This window comes from Herpailurus yagouaroundi, unplaced genomic scaffold (genome assembly GCF_014898765.1).
Source record: "Herpailurus yagouaroundi ecotype Mexico unplaced genomic scaffold, PumYag 160, whole genome shotgun sequence".
NCBI lineage: Eukaryota > Metazoa > Chordata > Mammalia > Carnivora > Felidae > Herpailurus > Herpailurus yagouaroundi.
In genome coordinates, this window is record NW_024412401.1 from 7,490,465 (window position 1) to 7,509,267 (window position 18,803).

General features: G+C 46.2%; 1 protein-coding gene across 1 annotated transcript in view; it reads left to right on the top strand.

The window, feature by feature from the left end:
- The first annotated feature begins 11,331 nt into the window (after positions 1 to 11,331).
- Positions 11,332 to 18,803, top strand: part of ACER2 (alkaline ceramidase 2) — a 33,748-nt gene continuing 26,276 nt past the window's right edge. Inside the window, exon 1 of the mRNA XM_040481359.1 lies at positions 11,332 to 12,484. Within this exon, the coding sequence (XP_040337293.1) occupies positions 12,377 to 12,484 (108 nt within the window). The 5' untranslated portion in view covers positions 11,332 to 12,376. The remainder of the gene's footprint in view (positions 12,485 to 18,803) is intronic.

Consider the following 18,803-nt stretch of genomic DNA (forward strand, 5'->3'; position numbering starts at 1 on the left):
TCCCAGACTTGGAATTGGAGAAGCCAGCAACTCAAAATGCCAACGGACGTAGACCAACAATTCCACCAAAAAGCTTATTTTTTCTAGTCAGAGGACCAAGAAAGGGGCAGCCTGGTAGGGCAGAAACATTTAGATAATAACATTCTACTCTAGTAAAACACCACAGGAAAAGCAAACTATGGCCCAGCCCCAACCACACAAGCAAAGGCTGAATGGAAGCCTAGACCTTCTACCCTTATCAAGCTATACTGAGGTTTTCAAACAATCCTGCCTGGGGGGGTGTCAGAGAAAGCCAAGAAGGGAGTCAAACTTTCATCTCAGTGGGCCAGTAAACAGCCTCTCTTACCCCCTGTGATGTCAGTGGAGACTAGATGCAGAACCTCGACTTCTACCCCTACCATCAGTGAAAAGTCGCCTCTCTGGGTCTATTGGGCAATCTGGTTATGTATCTCCACCTGGTAGAACCTCTCCTCCTCCTTCAAAGAAAGCCAGCTAAGACAGAAGGTTTAAATGAGACCCGAAGTTGCATAACATGATACAGAAATGGTGAGATTTTAATAGAGAAAAATCATTCATCATACCAAGAATGAGGAAGATGTCAAAGTGAGTTAAAAAAAAAAAAAAAGCTGCAAAAGCAGATGACGGAGAGGTTAACGTTACCTGACAATGGTTTTAAGATTTTATGTTATTTCATTTTGAAGTAATCTCTATACCCAACATGGGGCTCAAACTTACAACCCTGAGATCAAGAGTCACATACACTACCAACTGAGTCAGCCAGGCACCCCTATCTGACAATGATTTTAAAGGAACCATGATAAAAATGTCTCAATGAGCAATTAAGACTATGCTCAAAATAGGGGCGCCTGGGTGGCTCAGTCGGTTAAGCATCCAACTCTTGATTTCAGCCCAGGTCATGATCTCACAGTTTGTGGATTCAAGCCCTGCATCAGGCTCTGCACTGACAGTGAGGAGCCTGCTTGGGATTCTCTCTGCCCCTTTCCTGCTCACACTGTCTCTCAAAATAAATAAATAAACATAAAAAAAAAAAAAAACTGAGCTTGAAATAAATGAAAAAAAATAGAAGGACTTAGCAAGGAAATTGAAAGTCTCAGCATCCTAATACAAGCTATAAAGAGTCAAATGGAAATTTTAGACTTGAAAAATACACGAACACTGGGTGGCTCAGTCAGTTGAGTGTCTGAGTCTTGATTTTGGCTCAGGTTATGATCTCATGGTTTGTGGGATTGAGCCCCACTTCAGGCTCTGTACCGACAGCATAAAGCCTGCTTAGAATTCTCTCTGCTCCTCCCCAACTTGCGCGCACACATGCTCACACACACACACACACACACACTCTCTCTCAAAATAAACTTTTAAAAAAAGAACAAAAAAAAATGCAATAACTAAAGCTCAGTGGATGGGCTTGACAGCAGAATGAAGGGGATAAATGAATCAATGAATTAGAAGATAGAATGATAGAAATTACCTAATCTGAACAACAGATAAAATCAGTTTTAAAATGATGAACAGAGCCTAAAGGACCCGGGGATTACCAAAAAAACCTAGAAATCTAATATTTAAGTCGTTGGAGTCCTGGAAGGAGAGAAGAGAGAAAGCAAGACTTAAAAAGTACTTGAAGAAATAATTGCTGGAAAGTTCCCAAATGTGATAAAATACATAAATCTACAGATTCAAAAAGCTAAGCAAACTCCACATGGACTGAACCCCAAGAAATTCACTTCAAGACAGCATAATTAAGTTTCTGGAAACCAAAGACAAAGGAAGAAAAATCTTAAAACCAGCTGGAGAAACACAACATCTTACTTATTAGGGGAAGCACAATTTGCATGACAGTGGGATCTTCATCAGAAACCAGAGAGGCTAGGGGCACCTGGGTGGCTCCGTAGGTGTGGAATGTCCGACTCTTGGTTTTGCCTCAGGTCATGATCTCACGGTTCTGTTTGTGAGAGCCCCTCATTGGGCTTTGAGCTAGCAGGTGCGGAGTCTGCTTGGGATTCTCTCTCCTCTCTCTGCTTCTCCCCCTCCCTCTCAGAATAAATAAATAAACATAAAAAAACAAAAAGAGAAACCATGGAGGCTAGAAAGGTATACTATTTCTTTGAGCAATGGGAAAAAAAGAACTCAATACAGAACCCTTTACCCAAAAACACAGGTCTTTCATGGGTTCAGGGGTGGGGGGAAGGGAACAAGATATCCTCAGAAGAAAGAATATGTAAAGAATTTAAACATTTTAAAATTCGTCATTCCAAAAGAATGGCAAAAGGACATTTTTTAAACAGAAAGTAAAGGACAAAAGAATGAAGCTTGAGGGGCGCCTGGGTGGCGCAGTTGGTTGGGCGTCCAACTTCAGCCAGGTCACGATCTCGCGGTCCGTGAGTTCGAGCCCCGCGTCGGGCTCTGGGCTGATGGCTCAGAGCCTGGAGCCTGTTTCCGATTCTGTGTCTCCCTCTCTCTCTGCCCCTCCCCCGTTCATGCTCTGTCTCTCTCTGTCCCAAAAATAAATAAAAACGTTGAAAAAAAATTAAAAAAAAAAAGAATGAAGCTTGGAATATTAGGGGAAAAGGATGTAGCAAAACATGGGTAAATACAGCAAACTTGCCTCCTCTGGAGTGGTCTAATGTTTGGTGGCGAAAGCAAAAAAAAAAGCTCATCCTAAAATATGTTAGCAACTTTTTCATGTGAAAAGAAATTGTAACGTGTCCATTCAATTTGGAAATCCTCAACTATTTCTAGGATTAAATTTCTTCCAATTTGCACACTTGAGAGGAGGGGCAGGTGTCCCCAAACGTCTAGATCATTTGTTCCCCAGGCTGGATTGCTAATACAAAAGATTAAAGTTCTTGGTCCTTCTTGGTGTCTAATCTGGAACTTTCCTAGCAATGACTGTCCCCATCTGTAGAATATACTAGATCCTCACCTCCAATTGTTAAAATGATTAGAGAATTTAGTGAAAAAGGATGATCTTCACACTGGTTTCAATCTTTTTCACTGTCTTCAAGGCCTCTGACCTCACCTGGACCACTCATTTTTAGTTAAATGACTTTTTCCCCCCTTCTTTCAGAAGTATGAACTACCCAATTTTCTCTCATCCTCAACATGTTTCCAGGCGTTCATATATATTCTCTACATTCCCCTCTTCCTTGGCATAGAATCCTGTTAGGACATTGGGTTTTAAGTCACAGGAACCCAACTCAAACTAGCTTAAGAAAAAATGTAACTTCACTATAAAGGCTCTGAGGTGTCTTGGGAACATTTGTATGTGGCTAGGTCCCTGGGCATAGCTGGAGCCGGGGACTTCTTTTCCATTTGGACTACTAATCGCCTAGACAGCTCTTTTCCGTACTGCTTCATTTATGTTTTGCCAGCTGTTCTGCCAGCTGTTCCACCCAACTGGTGGAACAGGTCATCGGGGCCCAGGTTCAAATCTCTATTCCATTAGGCAATCAGGTGGAGCTGAAGAGCTCAATTCTGATTCCAAATTCCCACTGACACATTCTGATCAGCCAGCTTGGGTCAAGACCCGCTCCTGGACCAACGGACACTAACTAGCCACAGAGTCGGATCACAGTGTGTTACCATGACCGTTCCTATGGCAGCCATCTGAATGGTGTAGGGGCAGAGGAAGGTGGGAGGTGCACAGCCCCATCAGAGAAGCAGTGGAAAGTCCCAGAAAAGGAAGAGACGCTGGGACAGATAAAACAACACACATCGACTCCATGACTTTCTTTTCTCTTCTCCAGGTAAATTGCAAGATCTTGAGTTTTCAGTTCCACCTTTTTCCATCTCCTTCAGGATCTAGTTTCATGAATTACCCTTTTATTTTTCCTTTACATTTTAAATCTGTTTTTCTACTCGATTGCCTTTTTCTTAGGCTGAAATTTGCTCAAGTCTTTCCTATACTAAAGGAATGTCCTGTAACTCTTCTTCAAGCTCTTGGCAGATCTGTGTGCCTTTCTTTTTTGCCAAATATATGTCACCTGGCCCTTACGTTTTACCCCCAACTTGGTCTCCTCCATCTTGACTTACTTCACCTCCATTTCCCCAATCTGTTTCTTGGTCTTTGAAAGGCTGAAGACACAGAAGAGTGAAGGAAGCTTGACATTTATAGGCCATTGGGAAGCGGCCCTTCCAGTGGGTGTGATGTCTGACATGCCAGGGTCAGCTCCCTCAAGGGCACATCTCAGGAATCGGAGAGCCCAGCCCCAAGGGGGACCCTGGATTGGGAGGCATGGCACTGACCAGTCCCTGACCTTTCTAGCTTCCTGGTTCCAGAGAGTCTGTGGCCACAGCGCTACCCGGACCCCACCCAGGCTGCTGATAGCTTGTTTACCAAAGCCTCCCTGGTGAAAGGGCCTTCTCACGCACAGGCCAGAGAGGATACCCTCAGCCATTCACCATTTGCTTCTTCCGGGGAGGGTAACTCCCTGCCATCCTGCACCCTCTGGAATGAAGGGGACAGGTAACAACTACAGGTTCAACCGGAATTGCTGCCTTAGTGGTACCCACTGCTAAGGGCTGAACCCTTCTCCCTTGCTTTCCGACCGCCTTTCTGGTTCTCTCGGCTATATAGGTGCTCCTGTGGTCCCCCTTTTTCATAAATCCCAATGCTTTTAAAAAACTTATTACAGAGAATTTTAAACACATGCAAAGTAGAGACACTAATGTGTGCATCACCCAGTTTCAACAATTATCCATTTAAGACCAGTATTGTTCCATCTGTGCCCCCAAACCAACCCCCTCCCCCATTCTTTTGTTTTTAAAGTTTATTTAAGTGGTGTCTATACCCAACATAGGACCTGAACCTATGACACCAAGATCATGCTCTTCTCACTAAGCCAGCCAGGTAGGCGCCCTCCCTCCCCCATTATTTGAAAGCAAGACTGGGATGCTATATTTTGTCTGTAAATGTTTCAGTGTATGTCTCTAAACAATGCTTTCTTTTTCATTTTTGGTTACGGTCAGGCTTATTAAGGTATAGTTTGCATGCAGTAAAATTTACCTTTACAAGGTATAGGCCTGAGGTTTTATAAACTCCGTTATATAACAACCACCACAATCAGGATGTAGGACACTCGTCACCTCCCCCCTGCCACCACCACCCCATGGCCCAAATTCCCCCATGCCTTTTGCAGTGAACTCCCTCTACTCCCCCCAAGTAACCACAGATCTGTCTCCTCTTCCTCAGTTTTACGTTTTTCCAGAAGGTCATAAAAAAGACAGAATCCTAAAAGAGTAGCCTCCTGAAGACTCACGTTTTGAAACATAATCATCACATCAACGTCTCCCCCAACCAACAATAAGTCCCACTATCAGCAAATAGCCAGTGTTTCCCATTCCACATTTGTCCTAAAGAGTATGGTTACACTCTGATGTAGGATCTGAATGAAGTGTATGCATTGCACCTGGCTGTGAGGGTTCTCTAGGAAATCTGTACGTTCCCCCCCCCCCCAGCTGTTGTCTAAGACATTGGGTGGTCGTGAAGAGTTTCCCTTCATCTGGATTGTACTGACTGCACCTGCATATCGCCATTGCTTCTGTTCCCCACCGCCTCGCTACTGAAACACACAGCAGCAAGTATCTGTATCACTTAGGAGGAGTTCGTTAGAAATGCAGAATCTTAGGGGCGCCTGGGTGGCTCAGTCAGTTGAGCATCCGACTTCAGCTCAGGTCACGATCTTGCAGTTTGTGAGTTCGAGCCCCGCATCGGGCTCTGTGCTGGCAGCTTAGAGCCTGGAGCCTGCTTCTAATTCTGTGTGTGTGTCTCTCTCTCTCAAAAATAAATAAACATTAAAAAAAATTTAAAAAAGAAATGTAGAATCCTGGATTTCACTCAAGACCTTCTGAATCTTATTTATTTATTTATTTATTTATTTATTTATTTATTATATATATTTTTTTACAAGATCCCCAGGTGACTCAGCTCCTGCGAATTCACAGTGAGAGCCAGAGTTTTGAGCCAGTTTAAGGTTCTGGCACCCCCGCCCCCGTAAGGGATACAACAGCATTTATCATCTCTTAAACGGGCACACCTGCCCCTCTCTAGCCCTGTCAGACTGCTCAAGACTTGGGGGACTGGCACCTCCCTGTCACTCAGGCCCCTGTAAACGTGGCCGCCGAGGCTCCATTTCCCTCTCTCCTCCACGCCCTCATCCGGCTGAGTCCAGTGAGCTCACTTACCCACGTGGCTTTCAGGACTCTCTTTCCTCCTCTTGTCTGCACATCTGTCTAATCCTGACCCGCCCTTGGTCCTTCAGCTTCCTTTTGGGTTGCTGAGAGAATGTATCTTCGCGGAGGTCCGGCCTGCACTCTTAACTCAACCAGTCCAAGCCTAAATCGGGATTTTCCCTCTCCCTTTCGGGTTAGTAACCTGGCCTTCCTCTGATCACTCAGGCCAGACTATTCCATTTTCCCCCCTCTTTCACGTCCTACCTCTAATTAGTAAACTATCATCTCTTCTGTATTTGTCAGGCTTCATTTGGTTATGCTGGAATAAGAAACAATGCCCCCAAATCTCAGTGACAAGACAGTTTTATTTTCTGCTGCTGTTCTAAGTTGGGGTCTTAGCCGAGCACTTCTGCTGGGCTCTACGTGTCTTCTGCATTCCAGGATCCAGGCTCAGAAGCAGTCCCCATGTGGCTTATGGCAGACCTAGGAATCGATTTCAAAGCCTCTGGCAGTCACCCAAACACATCAATTCCCCGCACGTTCTACTGGTCACAGTCAATGACAAGGTCAAGTCCCATGGCAGTGGGTTGGGAACGTGTGTTCACATGTCTGGAATGAATACTACCACCTAACACAACACCTTTTTTAGATCTGAATTGCATCCCTTACTTCAGTTCCCTTTCCCCCTGCCTGAAACCTCACTTTGCTTAGAATGCGCCTGCTCTGGGAAGCCTTTCGTGACCCCCTGAGATAAAGTCATATCCGCGGCTGTCTGTTGTCATGGTACCTGCACTTTTTTGTGGCACACTTGTGGTGAATTGTTTACGCAATATTCAACGTCTGACTTTCTCTCTAGACTGTAAGCTCCATGAGGACAGAGCCAGCATGTTTTGCTCACCCTTTAAAAAAAGAAAAAAGTATTTTTTGGTGAGCACATGTGGGGGAGGGGTAGAGAGAGGGGGACAGAGGATCTGAAGCGCGGGTTCTGCGCTGAGAGGCTGACAGTGGGCTCGAGCTCACAAACTGAGATCATGACCCGAGCCGAAGTTGGCCGCTCAACCGACTGAGCCACCCAGGCGCCCCTGTTTTGCTCACCATTTTATCCTTGGCACCTAGAAAAGTGTCTTGGCACATAATAAGCCTTCAATAATTACATGTAAATGAATGAATGCATGCTTTAACCATGCTGTCATCCCTCTCCTGGATTATGCAAAGACCTCACCGATCCTTTCTGTGTACTCCTCCTACCATCTACCAAGCTCAGCCTCCCTTTCTGCCACTTTTCTAGCTGAAACATAGTATTTGAAGTTTCCTGAATTAGACCTCCATCCTCGGGCACACGCTGGGCCTTCTGAAGGATTGCTTCTCCCCAGGGCTGCTCCTGGTATAATCCTACTCATCTTGCGCACCTCATTTCCAAGGCCTCCTCCTCTGCTGGGCCTACCTCGCCACTCCGTGAAGACTCAGGCCCCCACCCCTTGCTTCCACATTCTATGTGTGCCTCTCCTTATTTGCAAGTATCATGTTGTATTCTAATGGTCTGCGGGCCTCTCCTAGACTAATCTCTATGAGGCCGAGAACAATATCTTATTTGTCTTCAGGTTACCCAGCACTTAACATGGGGCCTTGCACAAAGCAGGGGCTCAAAATTACAGCCTTGCAAGCTAGTTATCCAACAGAGTAACGCCTTCTCTATCGAGAAGCAGCAGTCCGAACACACGTTAACCAATTCCACGCCCTTGGGACATAGGGAAAGCCTCAGACGTGCAATCACAGCTGACTGACTCCTACTATGTGCCCAGTCCTAAGAAACCATTTGTGGTTTTCCAGTGTAGATTAGAGAAAGGAGAGAGGCCCAGGGCCAACAGCAGGAAGTGACCTCTGATGGCCTGTCAGCAAACTACTAGACCACCCGACAGAGCAAATAGGGCCATGTTCCTGTAGTGGCTGCAGTCGTGTTGTCCTGGTGAGGCCCGCTTCCTGCAGCCTTCTCCCACAATTCTGAGCCTGGAGACTTTGCCTTAGATCTAAGGAAAAAAAAAAAAAATCCTCGCTCGCTTTTCTTGTCTCCCTCTTAACTAAGAGGGGTACCAGACTCCGAGTCCCCGGTTTCCTGGTGATGAGTGTGGGGAAAGGTTGGCTGCCTCTCTCAGGCGCCTGTCTTCTTCCTCTTTTTCCTGGTGGCAGTAACAGTCTTGGCTTGGGATTTGATTTTTCAGGGAAGCAAAGCATACAGTCCATTCTGAATTTCTGCCCAGCCACACATGGGCTAAGATAGTGGTTCTCAAATTTGAGCATGGGCTGGACTCACCTGGAGAATTGTTAAGCCACAGATTGTTGGACTCTTCTCCCAGAGTTTCTGCTTCAGTAGGTCTGGGGTCTGGACCTAGAAATTCGCATTTCTGTTTTCTTTTGATAAATGTTCATTCATTTTTGAGAGAGAGTGTGTACGATCCAGGGAGGGGCAGAGAGAGACGGGGGACAGAGGATCCAAAGTGGACTCTGCGCTGACAGCAGCGAGCCTGATGCGGGGTTCAAACTCACAAGCCCCGAGATCAGGACCCAACTGAAGTTGGACACTTGACCGGCTGAACCACCCAGGTGCCCAGAAATTTGCATGTCTAACAAGTTCCTAGTTGATGCTGATACTGTTGGTCTGGGGACGACACTTGGAGAGTCAACTGGCCTGAATGATGACCTCAAGCAAGACCATGATGAAAAGCTCTGACCAGACAGGAAAACACAGAAAATTTCATTCTGGATCATGCACTTTGTGCTTCACTGGGACAGGTGCCTGTAATTTTTTCCAAGGAAGACTTTGTGACTTGATAATTTCCACTTGTAGAACCAGTTGAGCTTGATATTATTATCAGATATTTACTTATACCATATAAACACAGTCATAAACTCTGTAAAAATAGAAGATGCTGGCATCCTGACTTCCCTGCAGGGGTGGTTCCCTCAAACGTGTTCTTTATGGATATGTATCACCGACTCATATTTAGACTAAATATGACTCATATTTAGACTAAAAGTAACACAAGCAAACTCTTCATGAGGGTTCATCCCCAACCCCTCTCCCCAAGCTGTTTACACCTGATTTCAGAATCTTGTATTCAACTACTAAAGGTAGTTGCCAAGGCATATTGATATAAATCAATTTCAAAAACTAATGACCCCATGATGGGTCCTAATGTTAAATTACTAAAGTTATATTCATTGAAAAAAGGCAACAATGGGGAGTGTTGATGAAAACGTCAGAAAAATTGTAACGCAGTACCATGAAGACCTACAGCAGTGGCTTTGGAGAAATGTCACTTGTGTCCCTTATGTTCTCACCAATGGCCTTCTGTTTAGCACTCTCTCTCTGTGCAGTTGTAATTAGAACCCAAGCGGTTGCTTTCGATCTTGAACTAGGATTGTCATCGACAATAAAATTTCCTGAGGTGGGTGAGGAAAACTCCTCATCATTTCCTTATCAGGACTTGAATGATTTACATCCGGTGGATTCTAAATTTCATTGGTGCTAAAAGTCACATTGTTTTGCATTGTAACATCCTGAAATCTAGATACATCTTTCAGTGGATGGCATTTTATAATCACTGTTGGCCAAGTGGGGGGTCAAGATGTGTTGTCACTGCCTGAACATGCACAAACTCAGTGGTTGATCCTGGTGGGACGACCTGGCAACTGTAATCTCCATATTTCTGTCAACAAATCACCTAAGGACCATCTGAAGGACAAATATGATGCCTATTGTCTGAAAGCTTTCCTTTGCAACCTTCAGGTAAGATAAAAAACGTGCTGGTATCCAAATGTATACGCCAGGTTTGGAAGGATTCAGTGGCGGAGTGCAGTTAAGAAATGCTGCATCACCACTGCTTGGTAATTAACAACACGAGGACACCAATGACAAAGTTGCAAAATGACTAAGCAAAAGAATAGAGATTCTGAGTGTGAAGAAATTACAGGAACTCCGTAAGTTTATTTTGCTTATGTTTTCCTTTTTACACACAAAAGTGATGAAGGATAATAATATAGGTCTAATTCTAAAAGCTCTCATTAAGTATTTAGAAATTCTAAAAGATAAAAGCATTACAAAGAGTTTAATTGGATACATCCCTTTTTTTTTTTTTTTGGCTAACACCAGCTCTCAACTGTTTTGATTTGAGGACTCCTTTCGTACTTGATGTTGAGGATCCTAAAATTCTAAAAAATCCTAATGTGATAATATCTACCAATGTGTATCATATTCAAAATTTAAAGAGACTTTTAATACTGAAGAACCCACGTTTCCATTAGCTGTCAGAGAGATAATGACACCACACGTCACTTGCCCTCTGAAAAGCTCCTACGTGTGCTGGTGAGAGGGGAGCCAAAAGGGCAGATGACGTCATAGTGTTCACAGGGAGTTTTGACCTTGTGGATCCCCTGAAAGGGGAACACACTTTGAGAATCACTGGCATATAAAAATAATGGTGTGTTTTATACCAGTACGGTTAATACAGATACATTTACACCTTAAATAGGGGAAGGATTTCCACGTGGAAAACTATTGACAATCGGTATAGCACCGTGAGGCATGGAGAAATTAACTGATGTAGTTTTCTTCTGTGGCTGTGAGAAATATTTCCCCCTTTCTACTTAAGTGGCCAGCTCACACTGGGTATCCCGAAGGCTCGAGTAATTCTGACCTTAGGAGAAGGTACCAGCGTGCGTGGGTTCCAGGGCAGTGGAATGGGCTGTCTAGGAGGAAGACAGAAGCTAGGACAGAAATAGGAGTAGGAGAAGTGTGGTTTGGTTCCCAGGGGAAGAAAGATGGGTTTTCTGGAGACAGACAGAGGAGCTGAGCTTGCAGTTTCTGGAGACGCGGGGAGGCCTGCGAACGGCTGTGTGGGTATTTTGCTGCAGATGGACGTTGCACAACCAGTCAGGGTTCCACTGCACAGTCAGGCCTAGAGAGGGCAGTCCCTGGGGAGCTGCTGGCCTTTGGGGTGCCATGAAGGTTTAAGCAAGCAGATGCTTGCGACAGGCACCATGGATTGCTGACCAGAAGATTCTTCTGTCACTGCCAGCGTCCTGACCTGGAATCCCAGAACCACTCAAGGACCAGAGCCAACACACGCACACAGTTGGCTTTTGTCGGGACCAGACTGGGTGTTAGAAACTATGGCAGCAAAGTAGTTACCAGCAGGTCTGAGGTCATCCTGCCTGAATGTGATTTCTAGCTCTGCCTTACTAGCTGTAATGGCATTGTCAATAGAACCGGCTTCACAGGATTCTCCCTGGGAACACTAAAGAAGGATGCATGGAAGCTCCTCAAACTGTGTGGCATGTAACAAGTATATATCTATACCATCATCTCTTGCACCTCGGACGTCCTGGAGATGTCATACCTGCCACAGTGCATCCTCCGAGTGTTGGTATGACTAAAGTTTCGCCCTATGTTTCGTTGAAGACCAGATGAACACCCTAAGGCTGGAGTCCAGGGGACCAAGAGCATTTTGGAAATTGCACAGGTGCTCTACTGCACAGGGGGCGGCAGAGGCTGCAGGGGAAGGTCATGGAGTCGGCCACTCCAGCCCGCAGTCTTCCTGCCCCAGCTTATGGCATGGAGTCCTGCCAAGCAAACCCTCAACTAGCTTCAGGGGGGACCGAGGGTTTTTCTTTCTTCGGTGTTAGCACGGGCTTCCCACGCAGGGCGCAGCCAGAGCGCTGCAAACTCCTCGAGAGTATGCGGGAGCCTGGCTACTCCCGGGGTAGGAGGGGTGGCGCCGGTGAGTCCGAGCCAGGAAGGTAGGCGTGGGCAAGTATGAGCCTGACCTCCGAGGCTTTGGGCACCTGCCATTTGCGAGGAAGGGGGGGGGGGGGTATCTGAATTTGCCTGGAGCGAGGTTCCCGCTTCCGGATTACCTCTCCTCCGACACTCATCCCGCCTCCCAGGCTGGGCGTGGTCTGCTCCTATCCTTGCCTCCCCTCCCCAGGGGGCGGAGCTGGGGGAGGGGTCTCTGCGATCGAGTCACGTCCAACAGGCGGAGCCGAGCACCAGGAGGCCGGCTGGGGAGGCGCCACATCCGGCCGCTGACTCGTGTGTGTATAAAGCCGCGACCGCTGCACTTGGCTTCCAACAGTAGCTCTGGGCCCTTCTCGGCTGCAGGGGCAGCTGCTCCAATGCCCCACAGCGGCCATGAGCGTCCCGCATTGGTGGGACCAGCTGCGGGCTGGCAGCTCGGAGGTGGACTGGTGCGAAGACAACTACACCATCGTGCCTGCCATCGCCGAATTCTACAACACGGTGCGTGCAGGAGTGGGAGCTGGGCTGGCAGGCAGGCTGGAGGGAGGGGAACGTCCCTAGTCGTGGCCGCGCCAGGAACCTGGACGTGGGTCTCCACGTTTATCTGGGGCATTCTGCCTCCAGAGCCAGAATCGACCCGCGCCCCCTCCTCTGCGCTCCTTCCAGCTCTCCATCTGTCTTCTTCGGTCCCTATCCTGACATCTGGGCTCATCCTCCCCCTGCCATTTCCTTCAGATGGTTCTATTGTCTTGTTTGATCCTCACCAGTCCTGAAGCCAGTGGTCCCTGTCAGCCCCTCTCCCAGGAGGATGACTTGGGCTGGTGAACCTGCCGGGACAATTCCCTTCCCCGCCCCCTCCTCCCCCCCAGGATTTCTGTGGCGTGACGCACTTGGGTCGCATTGTGCGGTTTTCCCCTGCATACCTGTTCTAGCAGTCCGGGGAAAGGGGGAGTCCCCTAGCAGGTCACAGGGGCAGGGCCCACTGCTACCGTGCTGACTGGTTCCACCCCACGGGTCGAGCTACTTTGGGCCAGAATCAAGTTAATGACTACTAGTTCTTATTTCTTTGTCTTTAGTTCCCAGTCTCAGTCGAGCTCCAAAGACAACTTCCCCAGGCCTGTGCCCTCTCCAGTGATTAAGCCTGGGGAATGAGAGGGAAGTTTGGGAGTGATGGTGTGTGGGCAAGCTGAAACTACCCCTGCCCCACTCCCCGCAGTATCCCGGGTGTTGGAAGTCTTTATGCGAGGCAGAGCTTGAAGCTAGAAGGAAATGTCTCTTCTCTTCACTGTGCAGCGTGGCTCAGGATTCCCAGACCAAATAGAAGATGCTGCATGGTCCTTTCTGCTGCTGCCTCCCCCCTCCCCCCCCAAACCCCCACCCCAGGAACTCCTGGTTTATGAGTCACTGTGAATTTGAGATTGTTCTCTAGGATCGCTCCCTAGATTTGCAGGGAGAGCATCCTTGGCAGTAGCCTGGAGCGATCTCTGATGGGCTAGTCCCAGCCCTTTCACTCATTGATGAGGAAAGAGAGCTCTGGAGAAGGGAGCAGTCATGCTCAGGTTTCTGGCACCATCCAGAAGTCTGTACGGAGTCTCCCCTCCATCCCTTCCTCATCAACACTCCTGCTTCTTATTTATGACCAGGTTAGTTCTTCAAGAAAGCGTGGCCCTCTGCTGTCCGTAGATACCGTGAAAGACAGTTAGTGGAGGTGGCTCCAGCTCACCTGTTGTACACCTCCTTTCAGAGCATACTCTCGGGTGTAGACAGGCACACAGGATGGGCTGGGGTGTGGCTGGGCGCTTTCATAGTGGTAACTCATTTTCTCCATTTGTAAGTGGAGAATGCTACTAAGGATTTCACCAGAGACTTAAGGAACAAATGGCAGTTTGGGGACCAGTTCTCACATACCCAGCAAGGTAATTCTCTGTAGAGTCTGAGGCCAGTTGCGATTCAGGCCTCGATACTTGGCCACAAATTGGTCTATAGCTGCTGTGCACTTGCCTTGAAATGCCCCAGAGCACTAGATGAGGGGAGGGTTTATGTTGTTTTTACTTTTAATCTAGTCCCAATGGAGCTGGGCAGTGAGTGCCAAAGTCTTACATTTTTTTTCTAAATGTTTATTTTTGAGAGAGAGAGAGAGAGCGCGCGCACACGCGCAGGGGAGGGGCAGACAGAGAGGGAGACACAGAATCCGAAGCAGGCACCAGGCTCTGAGCTGTCAGCACAGAGCCCAACGCGGGGCTCGAACTCCTGAACTGTGAGATCATGACCTGAGTCGAAGTTGGATGCTCAGCCCATTGAACCACCCAGGTGCCCCCAAAGTCTTATTTTTTTTTTTTTAATTTTTTTTTCAACGTTTATTTATTTTTGGGACAGAGAGAGACAGAGCATGAACAGGGGAGGGGCAGAGAGAGGGAGACATAGAATCGGAAACAGGCTCCAGGCTCTGAGCCATCAGCCCAGAGCCTGACGCGGGGCTCGAACTCACAGACCGCGAGATCGTGACCTGGCTGAAGCCGGACGCTTAACCGACTGCGCCACCCAGGCGCCCCCCCAAAGTCTTATTTAGAAATGAACTGTCGGGGCGCCTGGGTGGCTCTTGGATCTTCAACTGCGGTGTCCATGGGTGATTAGCCTGGATGGTCCACCTAACAGACTTTATTTTCTGGATACTCATAAACCACATTTGTGTTAGACCAGCAGAGAGCTTTACATCTCAGAGAAGTAGTTGGTCACCTGACTTTGTTGAGTGTAGGTCCAAAGAGTTTACCAAAAACAATTTCCTTCTTTCTGTTTCCAAGCCCTAGTTATCTCCTGAAGGTTATCACAGGACAAACCGGGCTTATCTCTCTTATATTGAGGAAGACCGTGAACTATTACTTGGTGATAAAACAGTTTCTTAAATCCTCATACTAAGGCGGCAGGTCTAACTATCCATTTTAGAAGAAAATAAGCATTCCTCATTTTAAGGAGAAGTTTAAGGAATTGAATATATAAAGTCCAAAGAAGACTGGGAGATGGATCCAGAACCTTCTTAATGGGTCTTGGGGGCAGCACATCATTACTACAACTTTAATTACTGCCTGCTACATTAATTGTTTGCTAGGTGTTGAAACTCTGCTGTGTACTGTACAATCACCCTAAGCAGTCGGTGCTCATTATTAGATCCATTTGATGAAAGGAAGAAACCAGGGCTAGATAGATTTTGCAACTTGACAAGGTCAAGAAAATGGCAGCATTAGCGTGAAAACTTGGTCCATTTGACCCTACAAGGATACTTCTCCTGAAGATCCAAATGCCACTGCAGCTACCTTGGATTTATTTGGCACAGTACAGGTATATCATTCATTGATTCTTTAACTTGAAACTCCTGCCTTGGGACCTTTTGACCTACAGGATAAAACTCATGATGCTTGATAGGAGAGAGTGTGTTGAAAGTAGTTTTTTGCTATAATTGTCCTTCATTATAAAATGTTAACCTTAAAAAATAAAAGTTACTTTACCACGCGCAAAAATGGGTTTATTTCATAATAACAGAGAATTGCAATTCAGGATAAGCAAGCTATAGTAAAACCGTAGGCAAGTCCAACAAAGGAGAGGAATGTTATCTTATGGAGAAGGAGGAAGTTGGGAGGGGTTGTTTTGAACTAGAGAAAAGCAAGAGTTGAGGGTGATCGCTTCTCATTGGCTGAGTTGCAGGGATCATGGATTTCTTGTGGGAAATGCAATGTACATCTTTCCCCGTGGGGGCCTGTAACTGACCATCCATTTCTGTTAAAGGGTCTTCTGTTAAGGGTCTGTAGTTGACATCAAGTGGCAGGGGCTTCCCCTCCCAGCCTCCCCTTCTAGCATCCCTTCAGTGAGTTTTCCATTTATTAATTTTCACAAAAAGTGATCATGGTAAAAAAAAAAAAAGCTCAGAGTATGCAAGTTATAGTGAAAAACAGGCTTTCTTCCATATCTTTTCAGACCTTTTCTAAGTCGCTGTACAGAACACATGTATTTGTGTGAGTATATGAACTATGTATGTATAATGTATACATACAATATCTAAGTTTTTATTTAACCCAGTTGAGATCATACTACACAGACTCCTCTTGGTGTCTTCACTTAATAGGGTCTTGGAGTTGGTCCTATATTGGCTCATATAGACTTCTTTTTTTTCTTTACAATGTCTCATCAGTATTCCACTTACTGGATTGACCATAGTTTATTTACCCAGTCTCTTTTTGATGGACAGTTTGGAAGGTCCTGTTTTATTGCCTTCCTCTTCGTTTTTGAGCAGTGATGCAATGAATGTCCTCATAGATGCATCTGGATGTGCTTTTCCCAAGTACTAATCCTCTGTGGGGAATTGCTGCATCAAGGAGAATGTTTACTTAAAGGCTGATCATTATTGCTAAATGGCCCCCCAGAGACAGTACCCTGGTTTATACTCCCAACTGACAATGTTTGGGTGTACAAAGCATTTTGCCTTCAGGCTCTGCAAATCTCTGTTGCCTCAAGTCTTGTCATCATCCTGGGCTTCAGCCAAGCCCAAATATCCCTTCCAAGAACATGTCACACTCTTTCACAACCTTTTGTTGCTTGTGCATATTTTGTACTGTTTCTTCCACACACAAGTTTTATTGACTTGAGCTCCTTTTTATGCTGTAAGTTTTCAGGCTCTAGTCACATTGAAGAGAAAGACTCTAGGACTTGCCGGGTCAGAGAAAAGTAGTGTCTGCTCTTTAACCACTGGGCTTTGCTTTTGGGGACTCAATTGCTGGGCAGTGTCTCAGGGGGTCAGACGGAAATCAACTAGTGCTGAAAAGAGTCTTGAAGCAAAATATATGCCTAAGATCAGCTCATGATTGGTCACCTTTCCAAATTAGGTCTGCCAACAATGAAGATAAGGAAAGCAGTTCTCCTGATAGGCCAAAGCCCATGTCTCCTGTACCGTAGGGCAGAATTACCTAGATCCTGTATCTTTTTATTACTATTTACTTACTTTTTTATTATTAACACTTTTTTTTAATTTTTTTTTTTTTTTTTTTTTTTTGAGAGAGAGAAAGAGACAGACACAAGAAGGGGAGGGGCAGAGAGAAAGAGAAGGAAACACAGAATCAGAAGCACACCCCAGGCTCTGAGCTGTCAGCACAGAACCCCTCACGGGGCTCAAACTCACGAACCGTGAAATCATGACCTGAGCTGAAGTCAGACGCTTAACCAAGTGAGACACCCAGGCACCCCTGGCCTGTATCTTTTCATCTATAGATCTATTTACTGGGCAACTACTGTGTTCGTGTCACAGAGACCAGACCTGCAGACGGTCATCGGGTGGTGAAGGCCCTACCAGAGATGTGTCCAAGCTGGCAAGGGTACTATTCATATTCTGCACGGGCTTGGTATACTGTGGGGGAATCTTGCAAGAAGCCTTCTGAGTAGGGTGACCAACTTGTCCTGGTTTGTCTAGGCCTCGCCGATTTTAAAACTGAAAGCCCCATGCCCCGGGAACCCTCCTCAGCCCCAGGCAGACTGGGACAGTTGGCCCTCCGGTGGCAGGAGGGGAACAGAATGGAGGGTTCGAAATCTGCATACAGTTAAGATGCACAGACTTCTGCTCTTAGAGGGGAATGCCCCTTAGCTGTTTATGAACCTCCCGCTCAGGAAATCTTTCAGCCTGTTGCTTTGTCAGCATTTACCCTCTGCTTGGGAAAGCGCACATTCATGTGCGTCAGGAGGACATTGCCGTCTGTTCCTCCAGATTATTTTGGTGCGACACTTACGGAGGAATTCTTGGAATGAGGAAATTTCTAAGGAAATAATTAATACGTTTTAAAATTGTGGTTTCCTTTTAATCAAAAAAATCTGCTCTGCAGACATTAAGCAAACCTATTCTCCAAAGCAGTAGGCTTTAAAAAATATCCCTTGGCTGAAATATTCTTCAACTTGATTGACCCAGACAATGGTAAGGGGAAGTTCACTTCTCAGAAGAGATGGGGCCATTGCATGTGTGTTTTAACCAGGACTTGTTTGTTTTCTCTATTTCTTTAGGAGTTCCTTCCTCTTTTTGTCTTGGGGGGAGTCTCCCTCTAATTTTGCCTTTGTCTTTTCATAGATGGAGGCCTTTAAGGGGCGTGGTGAAGGCCAGCAGTCACTGGTAGATCTGGGCTGGGAAGCGGCAGTAATGTGATTTGTGTGTTATTTGGGAGCGTGTATTAAGATGGGGCCTAATTAAATTGAACTCCTTAATACGTGCATTAAAAAAATGTTTGAGGGGTGCCTGGGTGGCTCAGTCGGTTGAGTGGCTGACTTCGGCTCAGGTCATGAGCTCACGGTTTGTGGGTTCAAGCCCTGCATAGGGCTCTGGGATGACACCTCAGAGCCTGGAGCCTGCTTCGGATTCTGTCTCTCTCCCTCTCTCTCTCCGCCCCTCCCCTGCTCACACTCTCTCAAAAATAAACAAACATTTAAAAAAAAAAAATGTTTGAAGTCCCATGATTTTCCTATAGGTATGATAGATGACTTCATGCCTTTGTGAGCAGTGTGTAAACACATTGAACAGTGATTAATGTGCACATGGCTGGTGGGAATGTAAATGGACAGAGCCAGTTGGGGGTAGGTTGGCAGTAGATGGTTCCACCTGGCTGAAGAGAGGGAGATTGCAAGGACTTGAGGCAATAAAGATATATTGGGATAACTGGGGTGCCTGTCTGGCTCCATCAGTAGAGCATCTGGCTCTCGATTTCAGGGTTGTGAGTTCAAGCCCCATGCTGGGTGTGAAGCTTACTTAAAAAAAGTTACATATATATTATATATATATATATATATATATATA